The sequence below is a fragment of the Anser brachyrhynchus genome (assembly GCF_964034855.1).
Source record: "Anser brachyrhynchus genome assembly, chromosome: 9".
Taxonomy (NCBI): Eukaryota; Metazoa; Chordata; class Aves; order Anseriformes; family Anatidae; genus Anser; species Anser brachyrhynchus.
This window is the reverse complement of record NC_137703.1, coordinates 6,935,481-6,963,201: the sequence shown is the minus strand read 5'-3', so window position 1 is coordinate 6,963,201 and position 27,721 is coordinate 6,935,481. Positions and strand designations below refer to the sequence as shown.

General features: G+C 37.8%; 1 protein-coding gene across 1 annotated transcript in view; it reads right to left on the bottom strand.

Moving 5' to 3' along the window:
• LOC308199586 (uncharacterized protein) overlaps nucleotides 1-27,721 on the bottom strand; it is a 111,030-nt gene that overhangs the window by 25,794 nt on the left and 57,515 nt on the right. The window contains exons 9-11 of the mRNA XM_080603945.1: nucleotides 9,943-10,082; nucleotides 9,424-9,471; nucleotides 3,096-3,211 (exon numbers count right to left, since the gene is read on the bottom strand). Of these exons, the coding sequence (XP_080460071.1) occupies nucleotides 3,096-3,211; nucleotides 9,424-9,471; nucleotides 9,943-9,976 (198 nt within the window). The 5' untranslated portion in view covers nucleotides 9,977-10,082. The remainder of the gene's footprint in view (nucleotides 1-3,095; nucleotides 3,212-9,423; nucleotides 9,472-9,942; nucleotides 10,083-27,721) is intronic.

Sequence of the window (27,721 nt, the reverse complement as noted above, 5' to 3'; positions counted from 1 at the left end):
TGGATGCTGTTCTGCCCTCCTTGACAGGGCTCCTGGTGCTAATCAGGAACTGGAAATTGCACATTCAGAGACATACAGTATGCCACTATTCAGCAAGCGGTAAAGAACTTTGTTGTGAATCCCTAAAGGATGCAAGCTGCAATGACAAAAATATTTTGAGCCGTGAATAAAAAACCTAATTAGATACAGGAAACAAACAAATTCCAGTAATGTAATCTACATTTTCATAAATTTAAGGCCAGGAGAAGAGATTAGTTCATCTACACTGAGTTTTTGTTTCACAGACACATTTCATCCAATTACCTCTGCTATTGAGCCCCCATAACTCGTGTTCAGCCCAAAAATAACTTTCAGAAAGTAGATAGACTGTATCTGAAAGCCTCCAGAGATGATGTCTACCATTTTCTACTGCAATGTAGCCTACTCCAAAGTTTAATTACCGTCTCTGTGAAACAGAGAGGAAAAAAAAAATAAATAACAACAGCATGTGCTTTATTTCTAATTTGAAATTGCCTTGCTTTAGCTCCCAGCTACTGGTTCTTGCTACACATTTCTTTGGTAGATTAAAGAACCCTTTAGTATTATATATTTTCTTCACAGAAAGGTGTTTATACAGGCTTAACTTTCTTTTTGATAAGCTCCACAGAAATCTCTCACTGGAATGCATTTTCTCTGCCCTCCAAAACCTCCTTGTACCTCTATTTTGTACATGCCTTTTTTTTTTTTTCTGAAGCATGGACTGCAGAAATATTCCCAATATTTGACTACTCACCTGTAACATTTAGAGACTTTAAAGTCACACCACTACTTTAAAACCTGTCTCTATCCAGAATCTTAGTGAAATCTTTGCCGTAAAGAAATCTAAGCAAATTTTGCCATTGAAATCATAGGGAAAAAGAGTTGAGGTATTGAACGCATGCAAATGTACTGAAGAAAGCAAAAGAATAGGTCATATTTAGAGCACAATAGGCTAGAAGGCATATAAAAATAGCAGAGCGAGATGTATAAACAACCCACATACTACTTTTTTCATAGCACTGGAATAAAGCATTCACTGCTTACATAAAAAGCATGATTTGCAACAAATCATACTTTGGAAAAATCTAGAAGAGGAGGAAAAAGACAACTCATTTTAACTTATTATAGAATTCTGGTCTTCGTGTTTGCTTACTGTTTATTTACATTAACAATAGCATCTTTCTAATATCCCAAGCATTGAATGGGTGATCAAATAAGTGTAATGTTCCCCAACAGCCTAACAAAAATTTCGTAAGTGACCAACAATACTATCAATTTATCTTTTACCAATACTGACTAGAACATGAGCAGTTCAGCTTTTCCACCTACTAGTCACCATAAACAGTTAAAAATATTGGAAGGAAAGATAGGAAAATCATAGAAGTGGAACAGATTCAGAAGCTTATGAAATCACAGTTTAGTTTTAATGGAATACAGCCAATTAAATGAACATCATATAAACACAAAAAAACAATGCAGGTTACAAATCTTGTTAGCTACGAATATGCTTACATGTTTGTTAAGATGACCTTGGTTTGTATGACACAGACTGGGCACCAGATGGACAACAGCCTGAGGGAAATTTTTTTTTTTCCTAACTAAGTACCAATATTCAAGTTCATTTTTATACTTATATTCTCTCATTCTGCTTCTTTCCAATTTATACTCACATAATTTTTGCTTTTACTGTGCATGGCCACCTTCTTCCTTGATCATCCTTATTGGTTTGTTATATTGATCTCTGTCTGTGCAGTAATCTGTGTATCTGTGGATTTATTTTTCTTACAAAATTAAGCTTCAGGTCTGCAACTTTCATGTTTCAATTCTGCTAGAAATCTTAAATATCTGAATTTATTTTTTTATGGATTATCAGTCACGGACTACAATTCTAATTCTGAGTTTATAAAAATAGCATGATGTCTGACATGAAAACCTACAATTCATAAAATATTTTTTAAAGATGTGTAGTCTATTTTATAATCTATAATTGCACTTGAAGCTAAGCACACCTGCCAGTCAAAGACTTAAATGCTTGTTTTTATTCCTATTGTGGCCAAAAATATAATGGTTTAGATGAAAGCAAACTGGACCAAATCTGCCATTTCCTCTGCTCTGACTCAGTTTAAAATAAATAAATAAAATATTGCAGGCTGTATTAAGAACAATCAAAATTTAAACTACTTCCTCACAGCCAGTGTACTGCTATGAGATGCTTAATTTGGCAAAAAAAAAATCATTTTCTGCACATCCAAATACACAGGGTCTACATGACTGTAGCCCAAGCATCTTTTATAAGCTAGTAACAAGTGGGAGTAGTTGAAGGTGAAGAAATGAAACTTTTAGCAGTAGCAGAGATACAGTATGAAATACATACTTTCATTTAAGATAGTAAGATCATATTCAGAAAAAAAAAAAAAAGCATACTGAAAAAAGATGGCTAAAATGCAACAAAAGCTCTGGCAATGTAATGTGCAAATTTAATTCGTTCATTTGTTCAGGTGTACAGTAAAAGAAAGGATCATCACCATGCCAACCCTAGGGCAACTGCCTCATTCTTCTCAGACTGCTTTGGAAACCTGTTTCCATGAAGAAACAGCAACTCACTTTGTCATTGGAATTATTATGCCTTTACTGTATAGAAAAAGTGATTTTAGTGATTGTTCATATGACAGTCTGAGCTTTTCAAAATCAATCTTTTCTTATGAAATCAAATAACAGTTTTCCCCAGTGGGCATATTTAATTTTACCAAATCCCACATCAGTTGAAGCTTATTCCTGTCCACATACAAAGTCTAACAAAGACAGATTTCTTATTTTGTGTTCTGATTTGTGTATTGAGACCATGTCTCTCCTTTGACAAAAGAAGTGAAAGCAGAAGTAGGATGTCAGAAAATCAGAAAATTTTTTGTCAGAAAATTTTTTTTCCTGTTTTCTTTGTTAAATTGACTTCCCAAAATGTCCAAGCACTATAAAAGCTTAATTGTAGAGATCCAGTAAATAAAACCTGAACTAAACGGTTAATTTGTACGAAGTACTGAGAAAAAAGTATATATTTCAAAACCAACAAAACAAAGCACCTGCAAGCTCCTGTGCTTTTGTTCGTTGTATATCTGCAGAGAATATTCACATGCTGAGATGGGCTTCTGTTCTTCCTCTTGCTCAGGGAAGGACTCTCCTGCACGTGCTCCTATTTCTGGGGAAGGAAATACACCCTCCTCAACGAATTGCCTTCCAGTGGCATACCGCAGCTGACAGTGCAGTGGGTTCCCACCTCTTCTTTTTTCCCTGCCTTCTGTACCACTGAACAGCCCTGAGACCTGGCTGGTTGTGCAAGAGCCTGTTTTTTCCCTAGCAGAACACTAGTTCAGAAATGGAACACTGTATGGCAGAAAGAAGCATCTTTAGGTGCAATATCTCCAACAATAATAAAAAACAATAAGTAGATGCCTTCATTTGCATTTCAGATTGTATTTATTGGACCACACTGTGCTGTTGGTTTCTGTTGGGTTTCTGTAGGAAAGTAGATGGAAGGCAGTGAATACTGACTGATTTTTTTCAGTAACATCTCATTTCACAGTTTCTGAGCATGAAATCAAGCCATTACACAAAAGAAAAGATTTGATGATAAAAACCACTTAAAATAGCCTTCTATCTTATAAAAAGCGTTGTTGAAATTATTAAACTAAACCACCCAACTTTTGGCAGAACAAGCAGGGAGCCTCTCAGGTTCTGTTTCTAGCATGCACAACAACAACAAAAAAATAAACGAGAGACCTGCTCTGCTGCTTGGATGCAGCAGTCAGTCTCTAGCACCAACACGAGGCAGAAATCACCAGGCTTGACACCCTTATGATGGGATTTAATATGAAAAGAAAGCTCTCAGGTACTCATGGTTGCTATGAAACCATTGACATTTACTGTTGGAAAGTAATTTGTCCTTAGTATAGCACTGAATTAGAAAGTAAGTAAATGGTATGCCTGCAATACTGAGGACACTAATTACTTTCGAATGGAAGATAACACTACCTGAGCAGACTACTTCACACTAGTCGTGACTGGAAAGGCTTAACGTTGCATCTGCTGTACCCTAACAGCAATACCGGCTCTAAGGTGACCACTCGAGGGCAGGAGCTCCAGGTGCAGTAAAGGTGCATCTGTGCTATTTTTCTGAAAATGAAAATCTGGTCTGTAAATGTTATTAAGTGCCAGCATGTGAATTATGCAGTAGTGAAACACAGACTCCAATTAACTTCCAGGCACCCAGCTAGATAAGATTGCTGGGTTTCAGGAATATACTTTGGGTGCACTGAAGCTCCCTTCTTCACCAGTAGGAAAGGAGCAGGTAGCAGGTAAACAAAGAGAAGACGATGAGCAGATCCTTCAATTCAGCCAGGAGTGCTTCTGGGGCTGAGCTAAGGACACTTCATTCCAAGCTCACCCTAAAAACAACATCATCAACACAGAAACAGCCTTCAATAAGCATCTTTGGAACCTACCATCACTACAAACATTCCCATGATAGTATTATTTTACTTTCTTATTCCTTTATAATAAATCAATGATTTCCATTATAACCAGCCGTTCAGGCCTGTGAGTAAGGATGATTCTTTCTCCAAATTAGTTATTGGATGCTTGGGTCTCAGATCAAAATCAAGTGATAGAGGTAATTAGGATAAACAATTAGATACTAAGATTTCCTCTGAGCAACACAGCAGCAGAATGTGTTTGGGCATTAAGAACTGTGCAGTTGAAAAATATTATCGGGTCATAAATATAACAGGACAACATGAGTTTGAAAGCTTTCTTGTTTTTATATGAATAATAATATAGTACATTCTTTTGTATTTCTTTCCTTTGTGGATTGAGGTTGGTGTGTATGCTTTCACATGAATAATGCAATATAGCAAAATTGATGGCACAGTTCTTTTGTTAAAGCAGTTATGAAATGAGAAAACAAAATCTACAAGGAAAAGTTATGAAAAAAACAACATTTCACTAACAATAAAAAGATGAAGTTGCCTGGCCGTTTACATTTGTCTCTCGTGTCATGAATATTAGATCAGATTCTTTTTATTAATCCATTGATAGTTCCATAAGGCAACTCATTTTTGATAAGCTCTGTCAGGACTGCTGTAAATACAAAAAAGATTTATGAATTAATTTTCATACGTAAATGACAAAATCCTCTGGTACTTTTGAAATATCTGCCTGCAGTTAAAATAGAGATATATGTGCACGCGGGCACACGTATCAGTTTAAAATTCAGATCAGGCTGTTCCTTCAGAACATAGCTTAATGTCAACTGGCTTTTTCTGTATGAAAGAACAGTAAACTATGAAGATAATTGGTACTGAGGGCATAGTACAAGTGGAAAAAAATGGACAATCTGTGATCTGAGAAGTGTGTTGGACTAAAGGTGTCGCGTGGGATTTTTTTTTCCAAAAGCATTTTTGTTTTCAAGTATCAATGGGTCACATATATGCTAGTGTGCTATAAAAACAGACATCTTCAACTCAATGCTATTATTACTTGAATTGTGTTTATAGCTACAAGTCCCAGTCATGAACCTATTAGGCTAAAAATAGCACAAAAGCATAAGCTCTAAATTAAGTCTACATACGAAGCATACTTGGATAATTCTCCACAGCCCTGCATATCTGTGTGAAGCCAAAAGTATTACTAAGCTCCACATTTTCTGGCAGTAGTAGATCAAAAAGCTGGTTCAACCTCTCCATTTCCTTTTCTCTGCCAGTGAGACAGGGACTGCCATGGGCTTGCCAGGACGACCACAGCCATACAGCCAGCACATGCTAAAAAGGCAATGAGCTACAATGAAATTTTTCTGCATTTCCCTTGTTCCACAGTGGGGACCTACATACCAGCACATTCATGCTAACGCTACAGGAGCGCAACACCTCCCTCTTGCTCTGCAGCTGTTAGACAATTTACAAAGGAAATTCAGTATCATTCTTTGTGTTTTACAGATGGGAAAATCAAGGCACAAAAACATGTAGTGACTTGCTCTAGAAGGATAGACGGCTACTCTTTATAACAGATCATTAGCTAATATCATACAAGTTTGCACAGTCCCTTAACATGAACCTTTCTTTGTAGATTCTACAAGAGAAAGGCGGAATTAACCAGCTCATTGCTAGACAAATTCAGGGATGAGGTCTAGTTCTGGATTATGCTTCTTCCAGGCAGTTTACCCATACAGCACGTGGCTGTATGCTCTGTTTATGGTGTTTATAGTGTATAAAATCCCAGGAGCAGGGGCTGTAAAGTGTGGTACCACAGTATCAATTTAGTGATTAATTTATAAGAATAAAGGATTAAAATAAATATACAGTATCTTGTGAGAAGAAATAAGACAGACTGAGCTTTACAATCTGCTGTGTTCTCCTTCTTAATCATCTGGAACCAAAAGCACAAGAAGCAACTTTGCCACCTTTTCTAACCCATGGTCTGTCCCCACATTCTCTCGACAAAGACACCTGTTGTGCTGTATAGGCTTTTGTTCTGACAGTGTTTTGACTCCTTTTTAACATACATATAACAGTATGCTTGGTATAGAGAAATCAGATTGAAGGATGTCATGGTAATGGGATTTGATTCTCAAAGGATCTTATTCCATAGTATCATTCTGAGCTTCACAAGGCTTGTGCACTAGAAAATCCAGTAATAACTGAAAGTGATTTAAACTAACTTGGTCTGCACTAACTTTGGGGTTACACTTAACTAATGTAATAGATAGGTACTCTTAAATAATAACATAACACCACACACACCCTACTGAAGTTCAGAAATATTCTTGTATGTGGAGGGAAAGTAATAGATACACTTAATAAAGAAATTTCTTAAATAAGGAAGCCAACATAAAAACTAATAGTTGAGATAAACATTTTCCCATTCAAATAGAGTTTAGTTATACTAATGAAATTCCAGTACATTTCTTTTCTATATGAACTTGGTATTTTATATCAACTTGACTGTGTCCTGGAGCCAGACCAGAAATCTATCAATAAATGCATTTGTCATGTGCTTTTAAAATACACACCTTAAGCTTATTTGGATTACATTAATACACTACTACAGATATACAGAAATGTGTCACGTGAAGAGAGAGACGTATTGACCATCTATGCCTGAGAGCATTAAAAATAAATAAGGAAAGGAAAAGATAAGTACAGAGAAGGATTTTTGTATGTCCAAGTTCACGCAGCTTGGCAGGGAGCTGATCTGTCTGATCTGTCCTCTGCTCTCCTACACAGAGAACCATATATTATCCCTTAGTACTAACAACACAAACAAGTATATCATTATGACTTCTCATTATAGTCCCAGAGGGACTTTCTGTCGACTGTGATTTCACATTCTTTTGATCTGAAATATATTAAATTACTTTCTTTTAGTTGTAAAGCATGCTTTACTGGCATTATACTGACTTCTGTTTATTTATTTACCTTATTATTCATTTACCTATGTTACTATTTTTCACGTTAGTTTGACTCATATTAACAATTTTACTGTAAAATTGTTCAAACCCATTGTACCAAGCCCTTCCTGTCAAAATGTACACTTGTAGCTGGTTTTGAAAACCAGACAAGAAAATGTTCATTCAATTCAAAACACTCCATAATGCAAAAGGTATTAAAACTGGCAAAGTGTATGTTACTTTAATTACCAGGTCAAGACTGAGGCTTGCAAAAACCATAACTTCTTAACAGACATTAATACAGAAAACAACCAAGATATGCAACAAATAATGAAATATATATTAATAGATCAGTAACTTGTGTTATCAGAAAAAAATGTTACAGGTTTACAAGGAAAAAAGTAAGAAATAACTAATTAAAAATCATTTAAATAAATCTTAGTTTCTTATTTTCATAATATTGAAATATTTGGGTTAGCAGTCGATCAGAATTCTAACAATGAGAAATGAAGGGTGATGGTGAAAAAAGGGGGAGAAGGAAATGATATGACAGTGAATTTCAAGAAATCAGCCACATACGTTGTTGGTGTCAATGAAACTATTTGGGCTAGCTTCTGGTTTAGTCAACCTCAGAAAGTGGCCCACCATCAACTTCAGCAGGACATTGTGACAACGTATTCCACAGTTGATTAAACCCAGCATGTGCAATATCCTTAGGTGATTATATTACCTGCAAGCAATGTCTAAGAGATGGAAGAGGCAAAGTCAAATAGAGCTGGGCAGAGCAGGCATTTGCACTTAAGTAAAGAAAGTAGTTTCATTATGTGCTTTACTACGATGCTAAGAACTGTGCAAGAAGCACATAGCTGCGTTACAAAATGCATAGGTCCTGAGTTCAATGAGTTACTTAGGTTGGTGCTGAAGGAGCTCTAAAAGGAGCACAGAGATGGAAGGGGCTGAGAGTGCCAGAACACTTCTGTTAACCTATTAACTCACAGCCCCCGAGGGCTTGTTCATCATGGTGCCTATCAAAGTGTCAGTCTTCTCTATTACCTCTTCCTTCAGAAGAGGTCTGTCTATCATTGTCATGCTCTTCTAGCAGGATTATCCATCATTTTGGGTGAAGCCAAATCATTCATTTTCATGGCTGTCTCTGTTAGAAAGTCAGGAAGAAAAAAAGTGTTTTATTCAACAAAAGAAAAATGATGGAATTGCCCTCTTAATCATTTTCTTTTATTACTTAATCCAAAAGGTTGGGAGGAGGCTCTGCAGTTTATTATAGCAGCAGTCACTGACACCATTACATTTCAGGCTGTAGCAATATGTCCTGCTTTTCAGCAGCTTATAAAACTAGCCATAAACATTAACTCCAGGCAAGAGTTTGTCATACTGTACCCATGGCTCTAGCTCAGAGTGATTGATTTGATTTGTTTTTAATTAAAATTGATTCACAGCACTAATTGACTCCTATATTAGTACTGTGGTACCCCTTCCAGGTTTCCTGTTTGGACTTGAGGTAGGCTGAGAACTAGAAATCATGGTGGGTACTTCCAAACTGCAGCCTGGCTCTCCTGCAAGCTGCGTGCTGCTGGAACGAGCACGCAGAGATACCGTAAATTTTGGTAGAGGCTTTACAAATGACACTTCTGGTGAAATGTTAGGCTCAGAACAGTTAACTCTAAAGTTATGTCTTGTGGGTGGCAAGACTACATAGGACCCACTCACAAAAAAAATTGCAAAACTAAAGAAAAATAGTCATACTGTTAACCCTCACCAGCTTCAGCTATACAATAAATTGAACAGAGCAATACTAGGGTGAATCTTCTAGCAGCTCGGACAAAATTTATTTCAGCTGTCTGCTGTCCTAACATAACTTTAGTAGATATGGAATAAATAAAAGTACCAGAAGAATCTCCATATAAAAAATATATCTTTCAGAAAGATCTATTAAATAAGTCAAAAAGTCCTACCTGCAACCATTTCCATGTTAATGTCCTGTAAAAACCAGCCTCTGGCTCCTGAGAATTTACAAAGGTAAGTAGTTTTGGTAAAGCAAAATTTATGAAGTTTGCTTTTTTTTTGTATTTGTGATTTATCCTCGGATTACTCCAGGTTGAATAAATCCTCATCAGCTGTTCTTTTTCTCTGAGTATCCTCATGTTGATTGCTCTAATCCCAGCAAATTGAGATCATGTTGCCATTATTCCTTCACTGACAAGCACTAGGTTTGCCTCTCCTCACCTCTACCTTGGCTATCTATTTTCACGGAAATTTTAGCAACTTAACTTTCAGATGACCTCTCCCATGTTAGATTTGGTAAAAACTAAGTGTTCAGAATTTATTAGGCATAGGTATGCAAGGAAGTTAAAACTGATTCAAAATAGTCATGGCTGAAGTACTAAAATGGGCTGACATTGCAGATAAAAAAATTAACTTATTTTAATAGGGCAGAAAATATTAGAACAGTGTGACACTGGATAAACTCATACCAAAGGCAGTCTTGTGAATGATGGGTGGCAGCATACTCTAAATATGGGGCAAATCCCTTCTTCTAACATGGCCTGATCCAAAGACTGTTGAGATACGTGGGAATCATTCTTTTGACTTCACTGGGATTTGGATTGGACTGCTGGGGATAGAAAGAGATACTGAATAAGTCTACATTTTATTTGAGGTAAACTCTCATCACACTCCCAGCCAGCTGGGCACAAGTCAGCTCCAGAGCAGAGCCACAGTTAGCATGGCACTGAGCCCGAGCTAATAAGGCCAGCTGAAAGGCAGGGTATATTATCTCGCTCAGCACTGTACTGCTGCAGCCATAAGGCTCCTGGCCAGCTTGGCACTTCAGCAGAATAAACATCACATCTGCCTGGCAAAGTGCTCCAACACTGCCTGAAAGATCCCACATAAATACATACACCCATTGCTGAACAGTAATGGTCATGGCATATTCCTTATGAAATAAAGTGTGGCTGCACTACAAAAACGTCTAAATATGTATACAGAACTAGAGCTCAAGAAATAATTGCTTGGCTAATTCTTCATAGTCCGGAAATGTCCTATTACTCTACAGTATCAATTGCTCAAGTATTACTAAAGAAGACACTTCAGAAACTTTGAGTGTCTTCTCACGATCACACTTCCAAAAGCCGTATTTGTCAGCGATGACCATAGGTGGTTTTAGGATAATTGTGCTAACCTAATAAAATCATGTCAGATTCCATAGAATCCTTGAAAATCAACCAGCACATTTAAAAAACAGAATTAGGATCTTTGGGACTGATACTTGCACTTTCACCTTTACAGGTTCCCTCCCTCACCCAGGAATACATATAATTCAGTCTGACAGACATTCATTCTATAGCCTTATTAAAGTATCCCTAACGATTCTTACCGTGAAGGAGCTGATTATACAGGCTGTAATCTCTGAGTCCCAGTCCCTTCACATTCCTTTCAGTAGATAGTAAAGAGGTTCCTTCTTCTACAGATATTCACTGGTACCCGAAGGGATCTATCCTATGCATTTGAACGCTGGGTCACCTGCATACCAGCACTACATATTTTCCAGAAGAACCACCAGCAGTTTCTGTCTTGCTTCTGGAATAGACTTTTATTTTCTATTGCTCTATCAATTGCAAATTTTTGTCTTGGTAATTGTATATTTAAACATTACAATGCTAATCCAGACCAGTTCTTAATTTTTCTCTACAGTGCGTATGGTCTTCCAATACAAATTCAGTTAAAGCATTCTGAGCAAGTGCACACCTTCCAAAGAATCCCTAAATTTTAAGGAGTCTACCGTGGAGTTAGTTCTCCACAATCTGCCCTTTGCTAAAAATTACTATTATTTTTCATAGATTACTGAAACATTTGGAATGGTTTCAGTCTGTCAAAATTCCTTATACTTTCATTACTTTTTTCCTTATGCTTTCATTACTTTCACCCAGGTAGACCTCAGTAGTATCTACACAGGAAAAAGCTCACTAAATTCATTATCTAATTTTGATAGTAGAATGTTGATCTCAGAGTTTGCACTGGTTTTGTCTACCATGACCAAATAGAGTTTATCACCAGGGACTGCAAATATTCAAGGAATTTAAGCCCTGAACAATAGCAACAAAAGTCTGATCTATTTTAAAAACTTTGTTTTTCCCTGCATAGCAGTACAGTATATCTAAAGGAGATGGAACCTGATAAAGATGTAGATTGAGGACACTGAGGCAAAGCAGCATAGAAGTTAACTAAACACACCTGCATTCACTCAACATATGGACCACACCCCTGACAGCAGCAGAAAGTGAAGATTCACCTAAATTTTCCAAAATTGTTGCCAATCCTAGAAAAGTGTAATTCCCAGCTCCAACTTCGGGTTGACAATCTGAGAAATAGGATTCTACTTCAGGGTACTAGGATCTGATCTGCTATTAGGTAACTTATTAAAGAAAGCCAGAAGAGTAGTAATTTGTGCTCACTCATACGACAAAAGGCAGAAACATCATGGGATAGATGCTACGTGAATTGTTAGAGCCCACACCCAGTCAGTTGTGGTGTCTGCATGTAGGATTTTCCCACGCTTCAGGTTCCAACATCTGCACTCTCAGGGACAGCCCAGTTTATCCATAATTACCCTACATGTATGGCATGCACAACAAAATCCATTTTGCTCTTGAGCTTTAGCCTCACAAGGAAATACAGCAGTTCTTTTAGGAATACCATTTTCAATTTGTCTTGCCAGTGAAGTAGTAGATGTTGGACTGCAGCTGGGATAAATGTTAGGAAATTCATCTTGGACATTTTTGTAAGAGAGATCTCATGAGAGATTCGGTTCTCTTTAAAAGGAAAAAAAAATCTTTAGAAAAGCTGCTTTGAGCCAGGGGCATATATTAGCCCTCACATTTGGAAGACACTAATTCTACCCTGCAGCATTATGATTCTCCAGCACCTGAGAAAATCAACTGCTCATCAGAAAGGAATTCCCATCTGCAGCCGTAGCAGGATTGAGAAGTGTTAAACAAGGATTTACCAGCCACATGTCCCATGCATAAGATCCCAGATGGAACAGTTCCTACCAAATATAGGTGTTCTGCTGCAGAGAAAAGTAGCAAACAAAACCAAAACAAAAAAAACCTGATGCAGGGTCTAATTTTCTGGACTAATTCAGTGGTTTCCATAACCCATGGAAAAAAAGATTCATTACAAGAATAGCCTTAAAAGTTACTCTCTCTAAAATAAAACTTTTTTTTTTTTTTTTTTAACTACAGATCATAAAAATGGGAGATATATTCATTCTTTCCTCTTCTGAAACCACAATTTAGTGTGAGAGCAGGGATGAATATGGCCAGAGGGGACTACCTAATTTAAATCATAGTCAAAAGAAATCAAGGCTTCCCCTACGTAGACATCATCCTCAGTGATGCCCCTTATTCTAAATGCATATTCAGTCAAGTTTGTGAACAACAGACAGCTGAACAAGCAAATGTTTTCTTTAATTTTAAGTACAAACTCAGAACTACATTGCCAGAAATTTTATAAAAATTAGAGACACTGAACACCAATGAAGCATATTTTTTTGCCTTTTTTGAACAGACCTAATGAAGGGAACAAAACTTTTATTTTACAAATATGCTTAAAACTGAGTTTCCCTCCTGGGTGTGAACCAAAAAATCATGAGAGTTGATCCCCTCTCTCACCACCATTTCACCCCATACCTCAGAAATGATTAAAAATGGAAATCAGAGGAAACATTATTCTGAACCATAAGCCTCACTCTTTTATACCCTGCCCTAGACAATGCGGAGCTTTGTATATGCCCCATTTTCAGGTCTGATAAAACATATAGCCCTTCTAGATCTGATATCCTCATGAACAGGTATCAGAGAGGGAGAAGGAAAATGTGTTCTCCAGCCCAATATGTGTTTATCAGCCCAATAACCAGATAATACAGCACCAGCACAAGTAAATTTCTAGTGTTTTTTTTTTTTTCTTAGTGTTATTGTAAATATGAGTAACAATTCTTGAGTTGGTTGCAAGGAGTTTATAAAAGCACAATGAGAACAATTAGATCCCTGATCTGACACACAGGGTGCAGTATCAGTATAAGCTGATTGCTGCACACCTGAGCAACCACGCTCCCATCTTTGAAAAATTACCCATCTCCATGCAGAAAGCACAGTTAACAGCCATGCTGACAACAGGGGCTGGAAAAGTATACTCAGTGACACTCCCCTGGGCAGACTGTGGAAAAATCTCTATAAAAATTAAGGGAGGGGGAAGACCTCTGTGAGAACTGTGCTTCTACAGCTGCTCCAAAGCAAATCAAAGCTCTCGCTGCCTTCAAGGAAGATTTGCTTTTCTGTTTCAAAGTTCCTCTGTTCCAGTCTCAAATGCTCACAGTTCTTTGCAGAAGGCTCTAAAGCATTGTCCTTTTTGAAGTGAAAATATAAGGCCCTACATTAAATAATTTTCTTCCAGAACCCCATCTTAGCATGGTCTTTTCCTCTTCATTGTCACATTCTATTTTCTTCTTAGTAGCATCTGTTTCTATTTCTTTTACCCTCCTTTAAATTATTTTATTTCAGTATTGTTTCTACGTAGTAAACCTAGATATATTTTACTGTCATTCATTTTTACTGCATCATATAACACCCCATGAAATCATTTTATACAACACTTAGGTATAGCTACACATAATACTTAGATTACATTCATTTTCCCTCTCATCTTGTATTCTGCCTTCAACACTGCAATGCACGGTGATTGTCAATGGGAGGATTTCCAGTGACTTAGCTAAGTTGGATAATGCCCTTTACTGCTGAGCATGTGTTTTGCTTTCGTATTTTATTTAACTCTACAGAATGTCATCAAAAATAACCAACCAACCAAAACCCAGCCCTCTATTCTCTAAGCCAGGTGTAATTTCTCTTTTTAAAAAGAGATTTACATTCTTTGTTGTTAATGTTGTACTGATGGCGTGGGAGGATTAAAAAAATAGCCTCCCTTCCTCCTGCTTTTTCTTTTTTTTCTTAAATAGAAATAATTGTAAATTTATGTCATTTTTCAAGTAACATCCTAAAACAGCAGATTCTGAGAACCACCTAGTTACTTCATGTTGCAATAGTTCTTTTTTTTTTTTTGGAGACCTCCAATTCAATAATCATTGACAAACAAGCCCTGGTCTTTTGATCACTCTATAATGCATAACTATAGAAGAATTTGTATCTTATGCACTGATGGGTGTGTGTGCATGCACTGATATATTTATATGCACACCCATTTATACATTCATATTCTAGTCTCACACAGATTTCAACTTTTTACTTTGTGCTATTACTTCTTTTCACACGTTCAACAAAATAAAAAAAAAAAAAGACAACAGTTTGCAGGAAAAGGAGGAGGTGCAAGTAACTACAGTAATCACCTATCTTGGGACCAGCACTCTAACAAATAAAAAAGTAGAGTTTTTTCAGACATCTCCACTACTAAAAGTATGACTTAGAGCTCAGAACATTTTCTAGCTGTCAGAGTTCAACCTGTTATTTTCTGCTGTGCAGATTTTTTCTGTCAGCCTCCCAGTGTGCTTTTCAGAGGGCTACTAGAGGAAGGTATGCTGGGAGGTAAGACACAATGAATTTTTTTTTTATATAATTCTAAAAAAAACCAAACCACCTTACCTTAAGAAACAACTAATTGCCTCCTTCTCAAATACACTTGAAAATTAAGTGCATTTGTGCCAACAATACTCTAAAATTGTGAGGTCACCATGAGACCTTGGAGTTGGACTTGATGATCCTTGTAGGTCCCTTTCAACTCAGATATTCTATGATTCTGTGAGAACCAGATTCATGGATGTGATTCATGAAGACTCACACAGATCTTGGTATTTAAACTTTTTTTGGATATGACAAGCCAGTTGTGAATATCTTCTGCGCCTTTCACAACACTTTGCTCTGGGAGGGGCAAGAGGCAGCTAGGCTCTGGGCACACTTAGGCTTTTTGTTTCTTGAAACAGATGCCTCTAGACATAAAAGAGATCATTTTCTGCCTTGTAATCATGCAGGGCCAGTACCATTAGTACTCTTCTACTTCAAGGACTACCAGTGAAAACAGCTAGACCATTTTGAAATCAGGACACTAGTGTGTCCTGTGTATCCACTGTGATTTAGACTACAAACTAAATACTAAAGACTGTGAAGGTGAAAAGTAGTGTTTAAAAAAAAAATAAAATCTGAACCTTGAACAGATAAAAAGTAGGCAACTTTATTTCAGATAATAACCCCATTCCTTCATTAACCTTTATTCTTTTTTATTAGGAGTCCTGGCACCATGACTCTGAGCTGAGCCCAGCAGGCTGCCCAGGCAATGACATTTCAGAGACTGGCAAAGCAGCACAGTCCATGTCAGTTTAACACTATCTTGAGGTTTTGTCACTCACAGTGGGAAGAAAGCTGGCCAGTTCCTTTTGTACTTCTGAGAGGAAGCTGAACAAAAAACAGAGGGGGGTGGGGAGGGAATTGATAACTTGATTACAAAGAGAAAACAGACTGAAAAATATTTCATTGACATTTCAATAATCTGGGAAGAAGAGACTGCATTTTATGCAAAATATTACATTATATATTTTCTCTCTAATCAACAGAGACAATAAGGAGACTATAGAAAATTAGAGTTCTTGGATACTACTTCATCCTCTTTATAAAGAACGTTAGACAAAGACTGATAGGTTATTATAGCCACAGATAAGCATAGGGCAGGAAAAGACCTGAAGAATTCTTTCAGTCTATCCCTTTGTCCCATAATGAGATCAAGCACTAGGTGCAATTCCTTACTCGTCTGTCTCTTTAATGGCTGGTTCTCCCCAGTGAATTTACCACCCAGAATAATCAATTGCCTTTAAAGATTGTATGCCAAACTACCAAGATCTTTATATTCAACAGGAGACAAATGTTCTAGCAGATGACTTCAAGGAGATTAAATACGTCATCTTTGGTTTGGGGTTTTGACTGTTCTGATAGAAATAACTCTATAGTAATAAATACTGCATTTATGTTTCAGAAGCAAGAAGTGAATCCCAAATAAGAATCGCATACTACGGACAGGAGATAATTCCTGGTGCTTGCAGTTTACAGTCGGGACTTGGGAGACAAAGGCTGAGTGAAAAATAGGAGTACCATTCCTCAGAGGACTTGTCTCAGGTACACAAATCTAGCAACCTCACATAGACAAACAAGAAAACTGGCAAAATCAGGAATTCAATTCAGACCTTATCAAGTTCCAGGACAGCTGCTTCATTAATACCAATTTATAGATGAATAGTAAAAAGACCCATGTAGGGATGTTTTCTATAAATATTGAATGAGACCTATTACGGCTCTGGATGTATAAAGCCAAGGTATGGTGCCTGCTGTCTGCAACATGAAAAATGCTTATTATATTTAAAAATATTAAGAATATTAAGTTAATTCAGAACTCCATTATGTCATATAATCTTACTACAGCAAAAAGAGGAAGAAAGAAAAAGAACAATTATTCAGTCAAGTCCAGCAATGCAATAGAAACATTTCTCTCCCTGAGGGCTCTATTTAAAGTTCACCAGGTTTTGCTTGGGGAAGACAAAGAGTATGTGATGATGAAGTCATGGTGGAAGACTGTCAAAAGTAAGATTAAAATGAAAATGTTTAAAAGATAATATCTATTATCTATATGCTTTTAGATCAAAAATCATCTTAACAGAGAAGATTTCAATGTTGAATTTAAAGTCATTCATACAATACATCACTGGAAGACTGAGTAGCAGCTATCTTATTTTCCAAACATATTTGCAATATGAATGGAGCTGCTGAATTAAAGTAAAATTATAGCGTTTAACAGAATTGTGTTGCATTGCACATTTTCATTATAAATGATAGTCCAGTAATATGGCTGTTTTCCCCCATGTTTCTATAACTGAACTGCTTAGCAGACATGAGTTAAGCTCAGTTCTTTTGATTAGCAAAAGCCATTGCCTCCAGTGTTAACTAATTGCTTTCTTGTAATGCTGAGAAGGAAGCATAACTTTGTGTGTAAGTGTTCGAGCTTAATTAATGCTCCAAGTAAATTTTCAGAATGTTTTCAGAAATGCTGTGGAAATAAGGTATTACCTGTATATAGAAGTTACAAATTCAATATATTAGGGGTGGCTTGGACCTCAAAGATTTCTGCAACACTGCTGACCCAGAACACAGTGAATCCATGAAAAGATTTTCTGCCTGAGGCCAGACTCAAATAAATAAATAAAATCCACAAGCAATGAGACAAAATATGGGCTAAAACTTCTGAAAGGGAATCTTAGTGAAGTGTTAAATTTATATCTGTTACATAGGTGCTATTTTCCAAAGATTTTCAGCAACTGCTGAATGATAGCTGTGACAAGCCTATTAATAAGATAAACAGATATGTCCTTAACTGTTCTGGTAGTGAGCACAATTAACTGTCTTGAGAAAAGGAAAGAATTGCTGCTTTTATAACACTGTTTATTAAACCTTGGTTGACGCCTTGAAAATCCCTGGCTGGTATGTTGACCAAATGAAAGGGATTTAGTCTGCATTTAATATGCTAGAAATGGAGAAGGGTAACATTAAATTATTTTCATTTCTTATTTATTTCCCATTACATTTTGAAAGGAAACTTGTGCTATGTGAAAAATAATAACATCTAAGGTTACATGGGAACTGGGGGTTCTGACAGCAAGCACTGCCAGGCTGCAACTTCTCAATGTGCACCACAGCTACCACTGCTTCAGTGCAAGATCCAATACTGCATGAGTCTCTGCTGCACCTTAATTTTTCAGGGGACACATTCTACATGTGAACCACAAACATGTTTAAATAGCCAGGTCCCAATTCTGGGCAGCCCAAGAACCAAGTCATTTTAGCGTGCTGCAGTCTGCACCTAGTTAATCTAGATGCAACATGGCAGACAGTCTGAAATTGTGCTGAGCATAGAGAATAGCCTGTCAGGTCCACTGAATCTCAACCAGGATACATAAAGTCAGAGGGCAGAGTTAACCATAAGATTTTTCCACTGCTTTTTCCATACATAAGAAAGGAGAGAAAAAATGAATATATTACCTCTTTGGTTGAAAGGCTTATATGCCAGTATTAGATGGAATTGTTCTTTCAGTGGTTTTAATCTACTTGAAAGAGAAAAGCACTTGCTCATTCCAGACTCTTTAAGCTTCTTATTTTCTCTTATTCTTCAAAGGACGTTTATTGTTAAGGTTTATTTCTGGTTCACCAATCATTTTCCTTGCACTAGAAAGGATGACTGCACTACTATAGATGAAGAGAAATCCATTATCCTTCTGAGAAAAATTTTTCTCCTATCTTCTTCAAAATTCAGAGATGGAAATACAGAACTACGGTTCCCGAGGAACATTTGACTGTCAAGGAAGAGCCATGTCCCTCAGTTGTCCTGAACATGCCAAGTACAACTCCATTTTCCAAGCTGACAGACAAATTACAGTGTCCCAGAAGCCATATTGTGATAACACCACCTCCTTTGTTCCTCTGGACCAAGCATGACACACTACATACCAGCAAACTGCTGTACCAATAAGCCCAAAAAGGCTGCCACAAGACACTTTATCCTATTAGGCTCTTGCTGTGCTTAACACCAACTTTCAAGGAGACCATAACTATCTTATTACTTCGTTACACTACCCTAATTTATTTTTATTATATTTTTCCTGCTTGTACTAGATCACAGCTCCTCTAGGATGAACACCACCTTCTCACTCCTGTCTCTGCAGGACAGAAGCTGGCCCCCAGTGAAGACCCCGGGCTATGAAACTCCAAGCAGTGGCATATTTTTAGAGATGAGTGATTTAGAAAAGGGAGCAGTTTCCATATAAATGAACAATTGATGGCTAATGCAGGGAGAAAAGCCTGTAAATAGATGGTACTTGAGAGGAAGCCACATGAAGTACCAGAACTAGCACACAGACCCTGACCCAAACTCTTGTGGCATTGACAATAAAAATTCCTGTCATCACGAGAGCTGTGGACAAAGAGTATGGAAGACATATCTGGATTAAATAAGGCCACACAAACCCTTAGAAACATTTCTTACAGAAGGAAAGAAACAAAACAAAAAAAAATAATTAACAATCGCTTATAACATTTATAAAGAGAGCCCACATACATTGGCACGTTTCTTTCTTCTGGTCTTTGACTCTTTACCAAGTATTGCCTTTCACACAACAATAAATGCCCCCTGTATACATATAAAAATCACTGAAATCATTACAAGAATCTTTAAATAGACTGAAACCTCTGCTGAGCTGTTAAGGCCGAAATAACAATGGAAATTCGTACTTTTGCTAGACAAAGCAAACCATCCGTTTGTAGGAAAAGGGTCCTTCATTTTATAAGAAGGGAGGACAATGAGAAAATGCAACATGTGTGAGGGTCCCAAATAAGTGCACAGGATGTGGTTAGCCCCATTTGAACACATAACACTACTTAGCAGTGCAGTACAGAGGGTTTTTTCTCAATTTAAAACTACAAGACAAAGAGGCTGAATTGTAAGAGTTCACAATGACAATACACATGATCTTCACAACAGAACAAATAGAAGAGCACTAATAAATATTCCAACCACTACAAAAAGGAAAATGCAGTCTGGAAAGATGAATGTTCCATAACTATTTTTGTGTAATTTTTAACCGGGTTGCCCAAATCACCTTTTCCTCCCAACTCCCTGCCAGGGGGTGGGAGATTGTACTGAAATTCAGAAACCAGGGTGTTGGTTGCTTTCATTTCTCTTGTTTTCCAGACTTGTCTACTACTATAAATATTTCACGGTTAGCTTTGAACAAACCTCTCTCCTACCTGCAGACCAGTTTTACCAGCCAGAGTTCTGCAAATTCTTCCCCAACACATGTTTTTTTGGGGGGGAGGGCAGGACGGAGGAAGGTACTAATACTGAAGGCTTGTGTATCACAGATTTCTAAGAGAAAGTTGAACATATTTGGTCCCCTGTGTTGCACCATCTGACTGGTAGGTAGAGGCCAGCTGTGACAGTTTTCAAATGACATCTGCCTGTTCCCTATTGCTGACAGGGCTAGGGGTCTGTTCTGCCTTTTCAAGGCACACTGCCTCAGTTCCTCCAGCCTACTCCTCTCTCATTGCCTGCACTTTGTGTTTGAGCTATTGAGCCAAGTAAGTGCTGTTCTGCCATTTGTAAATACTCTTGAAAACATCCAATCTGCAGCAGGAGCAAGGCATTTACCTGTCTTCATCTTGTGTGGGACAGTCTCCAAGCTGACAGACGGTGCCGTCTCATCCATCTGCTCTGTCAACAGCTCTGGGGAGGACGGTGCATGGATGGGGTACTTCAGCCCATTAATCAGCCAGCAAAAAGCTGCACCAATTTATTTATCGCTTTAAGCAACACCGAGATAGACTTGAGGTTTCTCTAAATGCTACCCCATGAAAATAACAAACGAGTCACACAGCCAATAGGAACCCTTTGGAGCACTTGTCATGCAGGGCTGTATGACCCAGCTGTTTATGCACTAACAATCTATGCGTTTCTACTGTGAACACAACATCAATCTCTTTATGGTGCACAAAAGAGACTCCTTTGGTGCATCTACAGATTCAGTTACGGTTTACCTCTATGTTTTCCCAGAGATGCACGAGGCACAAATGATAGATCTTGCTTCCTTTGCACAAGGAGTATCAGCTGACAAAGAAACCTCTGTTTCTAGAAAGATTCCTGCAGACAAAAACCTACTACAAAAAACACATTTTGTGGAAACTTTCCAATCTGTGCTCAAGGAGGCAGAGTACTTTGCCACGTGAAAACAATACTACAATTTCAGTATAAATTTGTAGATATGTGTATATATATATATATATATATACATACACACATATATCAAGGTGTGATATCCCAAAGCCCTTGAGTTTGGAGCTCCTATTCCATTGAAGAAATAAACCCTATACACAAACCAATGAACCTTTAGTGAATGTGCATCCTCTACCTTGCTTATAAAGGTGTTCTTGATAATGCAGTTGCCAAAATGCGGTATATTACGGGTGATGCAGGTTTCAGCTATTTCAAAATCCAAAGACAATGCTTGTGCCATCCAAACTACCTTTGGTATTTATGGAAATCCAACAGCAAGCACTCCATTAGAAAGGAAGGGGAAGATAAATGTACTGTTTTGGATTCTGAAAGAAAAATGGTTATTTATGTAAATTTGCACCACAGTTATTTTTATATATTATCATATACTTGTCCCATATTTACAGCAACTTGCTCCCTTTAGAGATTTCACTAATTGAGTTCTTCCTGTAAAATATACCTTTCATTATTGTTGTTTTTTTTTTTTTTGCTAGCTCTAAAATAAGTGAATGAATGAATGACAGAGGAATATGTTTACATTGGTAGAATACACTTTGTTAATTTCCACAAAGCAGCCATTTATAGTGCTAGCAGAGACTAAATAATTTAGATGGAAGGATGGAGAGTGCTTACACCTGCTGTAACTCATTTCCAAGTAAGCTTCATTCTAGAAGCTGTTTTTCTTCCCAGGGAAATGAGTATCCTACCACAATACCAGGTCGTTTTTCTTGTTTCAACTGGAATGTTTACAAATTATTAGTTATAAATACAAAGTGTAAGTTAAAAAGAAATGCATTCTGTGTATATTACTGTAGGAGCCAAGGAAATTCAACAACTCAGATTATATCCAACATGGAGACACAAAATATTTCAGCAAATACTTACAGCTTCCAGTATATAAAATCGTCCTCATCTCAAAACCATCCACTCCAAACAGAGACAGCGCAATAGGATAAGCTACACCTCAATACTGTTAAGTACGAGGCAAATGCTCTTGCAGAGCCACATTTCAGAACAGCAGCAGTAATAATTCTGTATTTTACAGGCATGCACAACCTCGGAAGGTCTTTTCCAGACCCATTTCCCTTACTGTCACAAAGGACCATACTAGATGCAATCTAGCTAGAGGTATCTGCTATACAGAGTGAAAAGACCCAGATGGGCTTCAGCCCATCATTTACTGAGACATTTCTATCCTTTGAGAAGAGGAACAAGACAACAGATGCTCGCTTGGAAGAAGAAAATGCAACTGTTATGGAAAGTGAATAAAGGCAGAGATTGTACCTTTGGTAAGAAAATCCCCAGCATGTGACTACTAGTAATAGAAACCACCACAATGAAAGACAGTAGAACCTAAACTGTGCAAATTCAGGTTAAACTTTTACAAATATTAAACAAAGACCATAATTATTAGAAAACACAATCTGTGGATATGTGTGACCCTATTTTCAGTTTCTGAGACCTTTTTGAATTACATGTTACTACTGATGAATGAAGTTAGAAGCTCTAGATCTCTGTTTAGCTTTTGGGAGAACTTCCAGGAATGAAAAGGGAAGCTTATGTGAAGGAGAGGGGAGACGGGAAGGGGGGACTTTTTAAAGCCGGCCTGGCTTATCTTCTCCTAAAAGATATAAGGCACGAAAGACTGCAAGCAAATATGGGGTGATGTCCTGTGACCTCCAGTACACAGGAGGTCTGGCTGACCTGCCCTAACAGTCTTTTCTGGTTTTAATATCTATGTATGTATGAATTTACCAATTTACCAGCAGCAATAACTCGCCTTTAAAAATTCTCCATGGAACGATTTAATTAGTTTGGTCTTACAGCTTGTCTAAAACGCTTCTGATAGCACAGCATACGCTAAAGCAATGTTCTGAATGCCTAAAAATATAAAATCTAATTATGGTAGCTGTGCAATTGGAGTAATGAGAAGCGAATATGACTGATAAGAAGTGAGACGGCAGGCTAACAAGCTGAACCGCTGTAGTTCAAAGGACTAACGGAGGTCTAGACGAAACACCTTAGTATTGCTTGGAGGAAGATATGTGGACGGGGAAATATGAATTTACACCATTAAAAGAGATATGGTATGAACTGAATACATGAGAATGATAATTATTATAGCAAGTGTTTAATATGTGGCTAAAATAACCAGGAAGAATGTGCAAAACTGAAGATGACTGAAGAGAAATATACCTGATGTAGTGAATAAGAAATTAGCTGCTGTAAATAAGAGAAAGCTTTAACTCCTGTTCTGCAGGTTTGTGCTGCTGGGCAGTCAGACCGCACTGAACGCTACATGTGACTATTGCCCAGTGTTTGTTCTCTCCAAGTAGTTATTATTCTGCCTGAGCAATTGCACTTGCAATGCCCTGAGTGGCATGTGATACAAGGGCCACCAGCGTCTAAGACAGGCAAGGAAAGAAGTCAAAGTAGAAACCCTCCAGGCATGAATGGGAAAGAGCAACAGGGGAACGCAACCGATGATTTTGTCTTCCTTGACTTCCAGACACTCTCAAATCAGCTAGAACATCCACAGTGGCAACACGCTCCCCTCTAGACTAGGTCAGTATCTGACGTGACCCTTTGCTAATGTGCTGTGCACAAGTCCTTGCCACCAACTGAGACCATTTCCTGGTGAAATACTAATGCATTTTCTGTGTTCCACTGGGCTTCCCCAAGACTGCTAATTACTGAACAAGTTATACTGTGAGAAGCAAGAAAGTCATAACTGTTAACAACGTGGTTCTGCTGCAAACCAAAGTTGCTCTGGAACAAAGCAGTGCTAAACTATACAGAAGAAGGCAACAGCACAAAGTTCCCACCATACTGCTTCAACCAGCAAATCGCATCAATTAGTATGTGACTGCATGCCTGGGCCTAAGCAAGGCACCCCAAAGCTTTATGCTCTCCCCACCCTGTCATTATTTCTGTAGGGCTACAATGCGTAAGCAAGGGGAACTCTTTTCTACGTACATGCAACCTAGGGATGGAGAAGTTAAATGTGAATGAGCTTGATGACCTTTTCTTTGCTCAATTTCTTCAGGTTGCATTAACAAATTTTTCCTATTTATACTGGCCTCCTTCAGCATTCCTCACAAGTTATGAAATCTTTAATAAATAGTCCATGTGTGTGTGAATAGATATATATTTAATTTTCAGGTAGGAATGCTGAGGAACTTAACCTTACTGAGTATCAAAGCTGAAGAGCGAGTCCTATTTAGTGGTATTCACTAACTTACTTTCTTACCCTGCTGCCTCCACACTAGTATTTTTAGCTCAGTGATGATTTCCAATCTGTCTAAGCTGTCATCCAAGACATGGGGAATACCAGAACGTGAACATTTTGATTTGACAGTACCACAGACTGTTTTTTTAAAAATAACCAAGGAAAGACTTTACAGCATTGTTTGAAAATATTAAATTTCCATAGGGGTCAATAGAGGTGCTTCTCATATGCAATTTATTCACTAACAGGTTTCATGGGTTTTATGAGACTATTCACCTTCCTGGTTAATAGAAAATCTGTACTTGCCATGGCAACCCCTATATCAGATGGCTGTACAGTAACACTCTTGAAATATACCATAGATTTATGCAGTCTTCATAATCAGTCTGGTCATAAGTGTCACAGTAAGTTGTCATTAAACTTTCCCCTCTAGCACATCTAGTAGCTGTTTGATCCTTTGTGCTTCTCCGTCAGACTGTTCCCCATGCACAGCTGCAGAGTTCTGCATTTCGGCCCTGCATGCAGTCCTTTCTCACATCTGTCCCCTGCTGGGTGTATAAATCAGCAGTGATACAGCATATGTAATGGGTGATCTAAAGATACCAGGCAGCTTCACACACACCTACTGGTGATAGCAGCAACGAGCACTTTAAGAGAATGTTGATGAGCAAGTGGAAGGCAGGATGGAAAAATGGGCAAATCTGGAAGATTACTAGCAGGCTAAATTATTTGTCTGTGTTCCTCATGCGACTCTTGGATTTCATTTCCCTTTTGCTAGGTGACAGTGAGAGACGCTACCTCTGTGAATGTGTCAGATCTCTCCCATACCAGCAGCGTTTGGAATGAATGCCTGGCACACGGTGAGTTGAAAAGACATGGCGGAAGCCCCATGTCATCAACTTCTGTCACGAGACTTTCAGTAGGTTGTACTAATTCTTACTGCCTTGCACCTTGCATTAGTTACCTGCATCTGTGCAATGTGGGTGTAAAACGCTATCACATAAAAATGAGAAAAAACACCAACAGAATGGGACATACTGGGACTACAGAACAAACGCGTTTTTTGTAAGATAGAAAAAGCAATGCACCCAGCTGGAGGTGACAGCTTGGTAAGGGTGAAAGTTAAATTCAGTACAAAGGAAGGTGACAAAATATTTAAAGTAATCTGAATGACTAGGAGCTCAGTGAGTAGTTTATGAAATTCATACAGGGAAAAAATCTACGGAGATGAGACTGGAGCAAAACACACAGAAAAAGAATATACTCTATAAGAAGAGCATATGTTGCAAAACACTGACTAAGATCAGGAGGTTATGGTGGGTAGCACCATAAAGCCTTCCAACCGGTACATAGCAGAAGTAAAACAGATTTCATTTGCATAACTGGGGTAATGACTAAATGTCTAGACTACTAGACGTGTATAAGCTATCTGCAAACTCTCATCTAAAATGTTAGATTCATTGCATCTGATTCTCTTCTACATTATTTTAAATTTACAGCAGTGTAATATTATTGATTGCAGCACAATTACACTGGAGCCGAGCCAGGGTAATTCGGGAGAGAAACAGGCTCATTGTTTGCACAGTACCCTTTGTAGAGAAAATTCTTAAAGCTAGACTAGTGTACCATGACTTTATATGAAGTAGTAGAAAGATGACTAAATATGCAAAATTTTAAATATCTTTTACTATATTTAAACTAGTAATAGTGAAACCACCCCAAGTTGACAACATTGAAAAGAAAGACAGTTTTAATGACCAAAAAAAACCCCAAAACAACAAAAAAACCACACAAAATTCCCAGCTGCAGAGCCTTGTCTTTGTTTGGATCTTATAATTTAAGGAATCATTTTCTAAAATTGCCTCTTGTACAGTAAAATGACAATGATTATGCTCACTATCTTCCAACCTCCTGCTGTGCAAGACATTCACTCAGTGGGCCCGGGATACAAAAGTAGCTGCTTTACAAATAATAACACAGTTTAACTATCATTTAATAGCTTCAAAAACATCATAGTAGTTACGAATCCTTTGGAACGAAGACAACTAATTTCAACATCTCGGTTGTTGTCATGTTTAATCACTTTCTAATGCTGGTGGCTGTTTTGGTTTGTTTCTTTGCTTTTAATTGCTGGAAATATTTAATTCCTAGTTCAAACAACTTAATTTCACAGATTTTTAGATTAATCAGTGATCACTTGAGGGAAAAAACTGATTGAAGTTCATCAGGATGTAGCGTGGAGAATCGATGTAATATTGCAGAAAAGTGTTTTGATTCTACCAGCTTCCTGAACAATGTGGCTGCAGACTTCACACTGTAAGGTAGCACTGCGAGAGCTTGCTCAGTACATGACTTTCAGGGATTTCTTGTTTAATCTACAGAGCTGATCTTCACTGCCAGAACTAACTGCATGTCAGCTCCAGGGCTGGTATGCTTAAAGGAATGAGACGATGACTCCCTCACTACAGCAAAAGACATCTACTGGCTTGAACGTTTCACTTACACACCAGGGAAATTCACCTGACCATCTCCGCCGAGTGCCTTGTGCAGTAAGGTCTACTTTTGTAAATATAATAACAACATATGCTTAAATTCTTTTGTTGAAGAAATTCTGAAAAACTTGGTAGAAAGAATTCAAAATCAGAAAGGTAATGTGAACTACTTCAGAGGAAAAAAAAAAAGAAAGGAAAAAAAATCTGTCCTATCCTGTTCTGTTTTTCACCCAGAATTTCCACTTGCACGCAAAGCTCCTTGATGGTAATGCTAGGACTGCTGATGGTGTGAGATGCAGTCTCACAGTGGTCTGTGGTATCCGACCTGCCCAGGCACCCTGCAGCAGCACAGGGTACAGGCGGCTGCAGATCTTCCTGCACTGAAGTAGAAAGGCAAGCCCCACAACCGTCACCAACCCACACAGCCTGTTCAGACTGATGAAAGAAATATTGAGAGCTTTAGAAACTTTGATAAATAAAGAGCCTAGGCTTCAATAACTTGAGAAGTCAAACAACAGAGGTTTCTTTCACTCGTTTAAATGCAAATCAAGCATTTGACCCAATAAATACTCGTCATTTTTTATTTCCTACATGCTGAGGAATCCAGTGCTTCCAACCCATTAACTGAGGCTGTGTCTAGCAACCATCATTTATCCAACA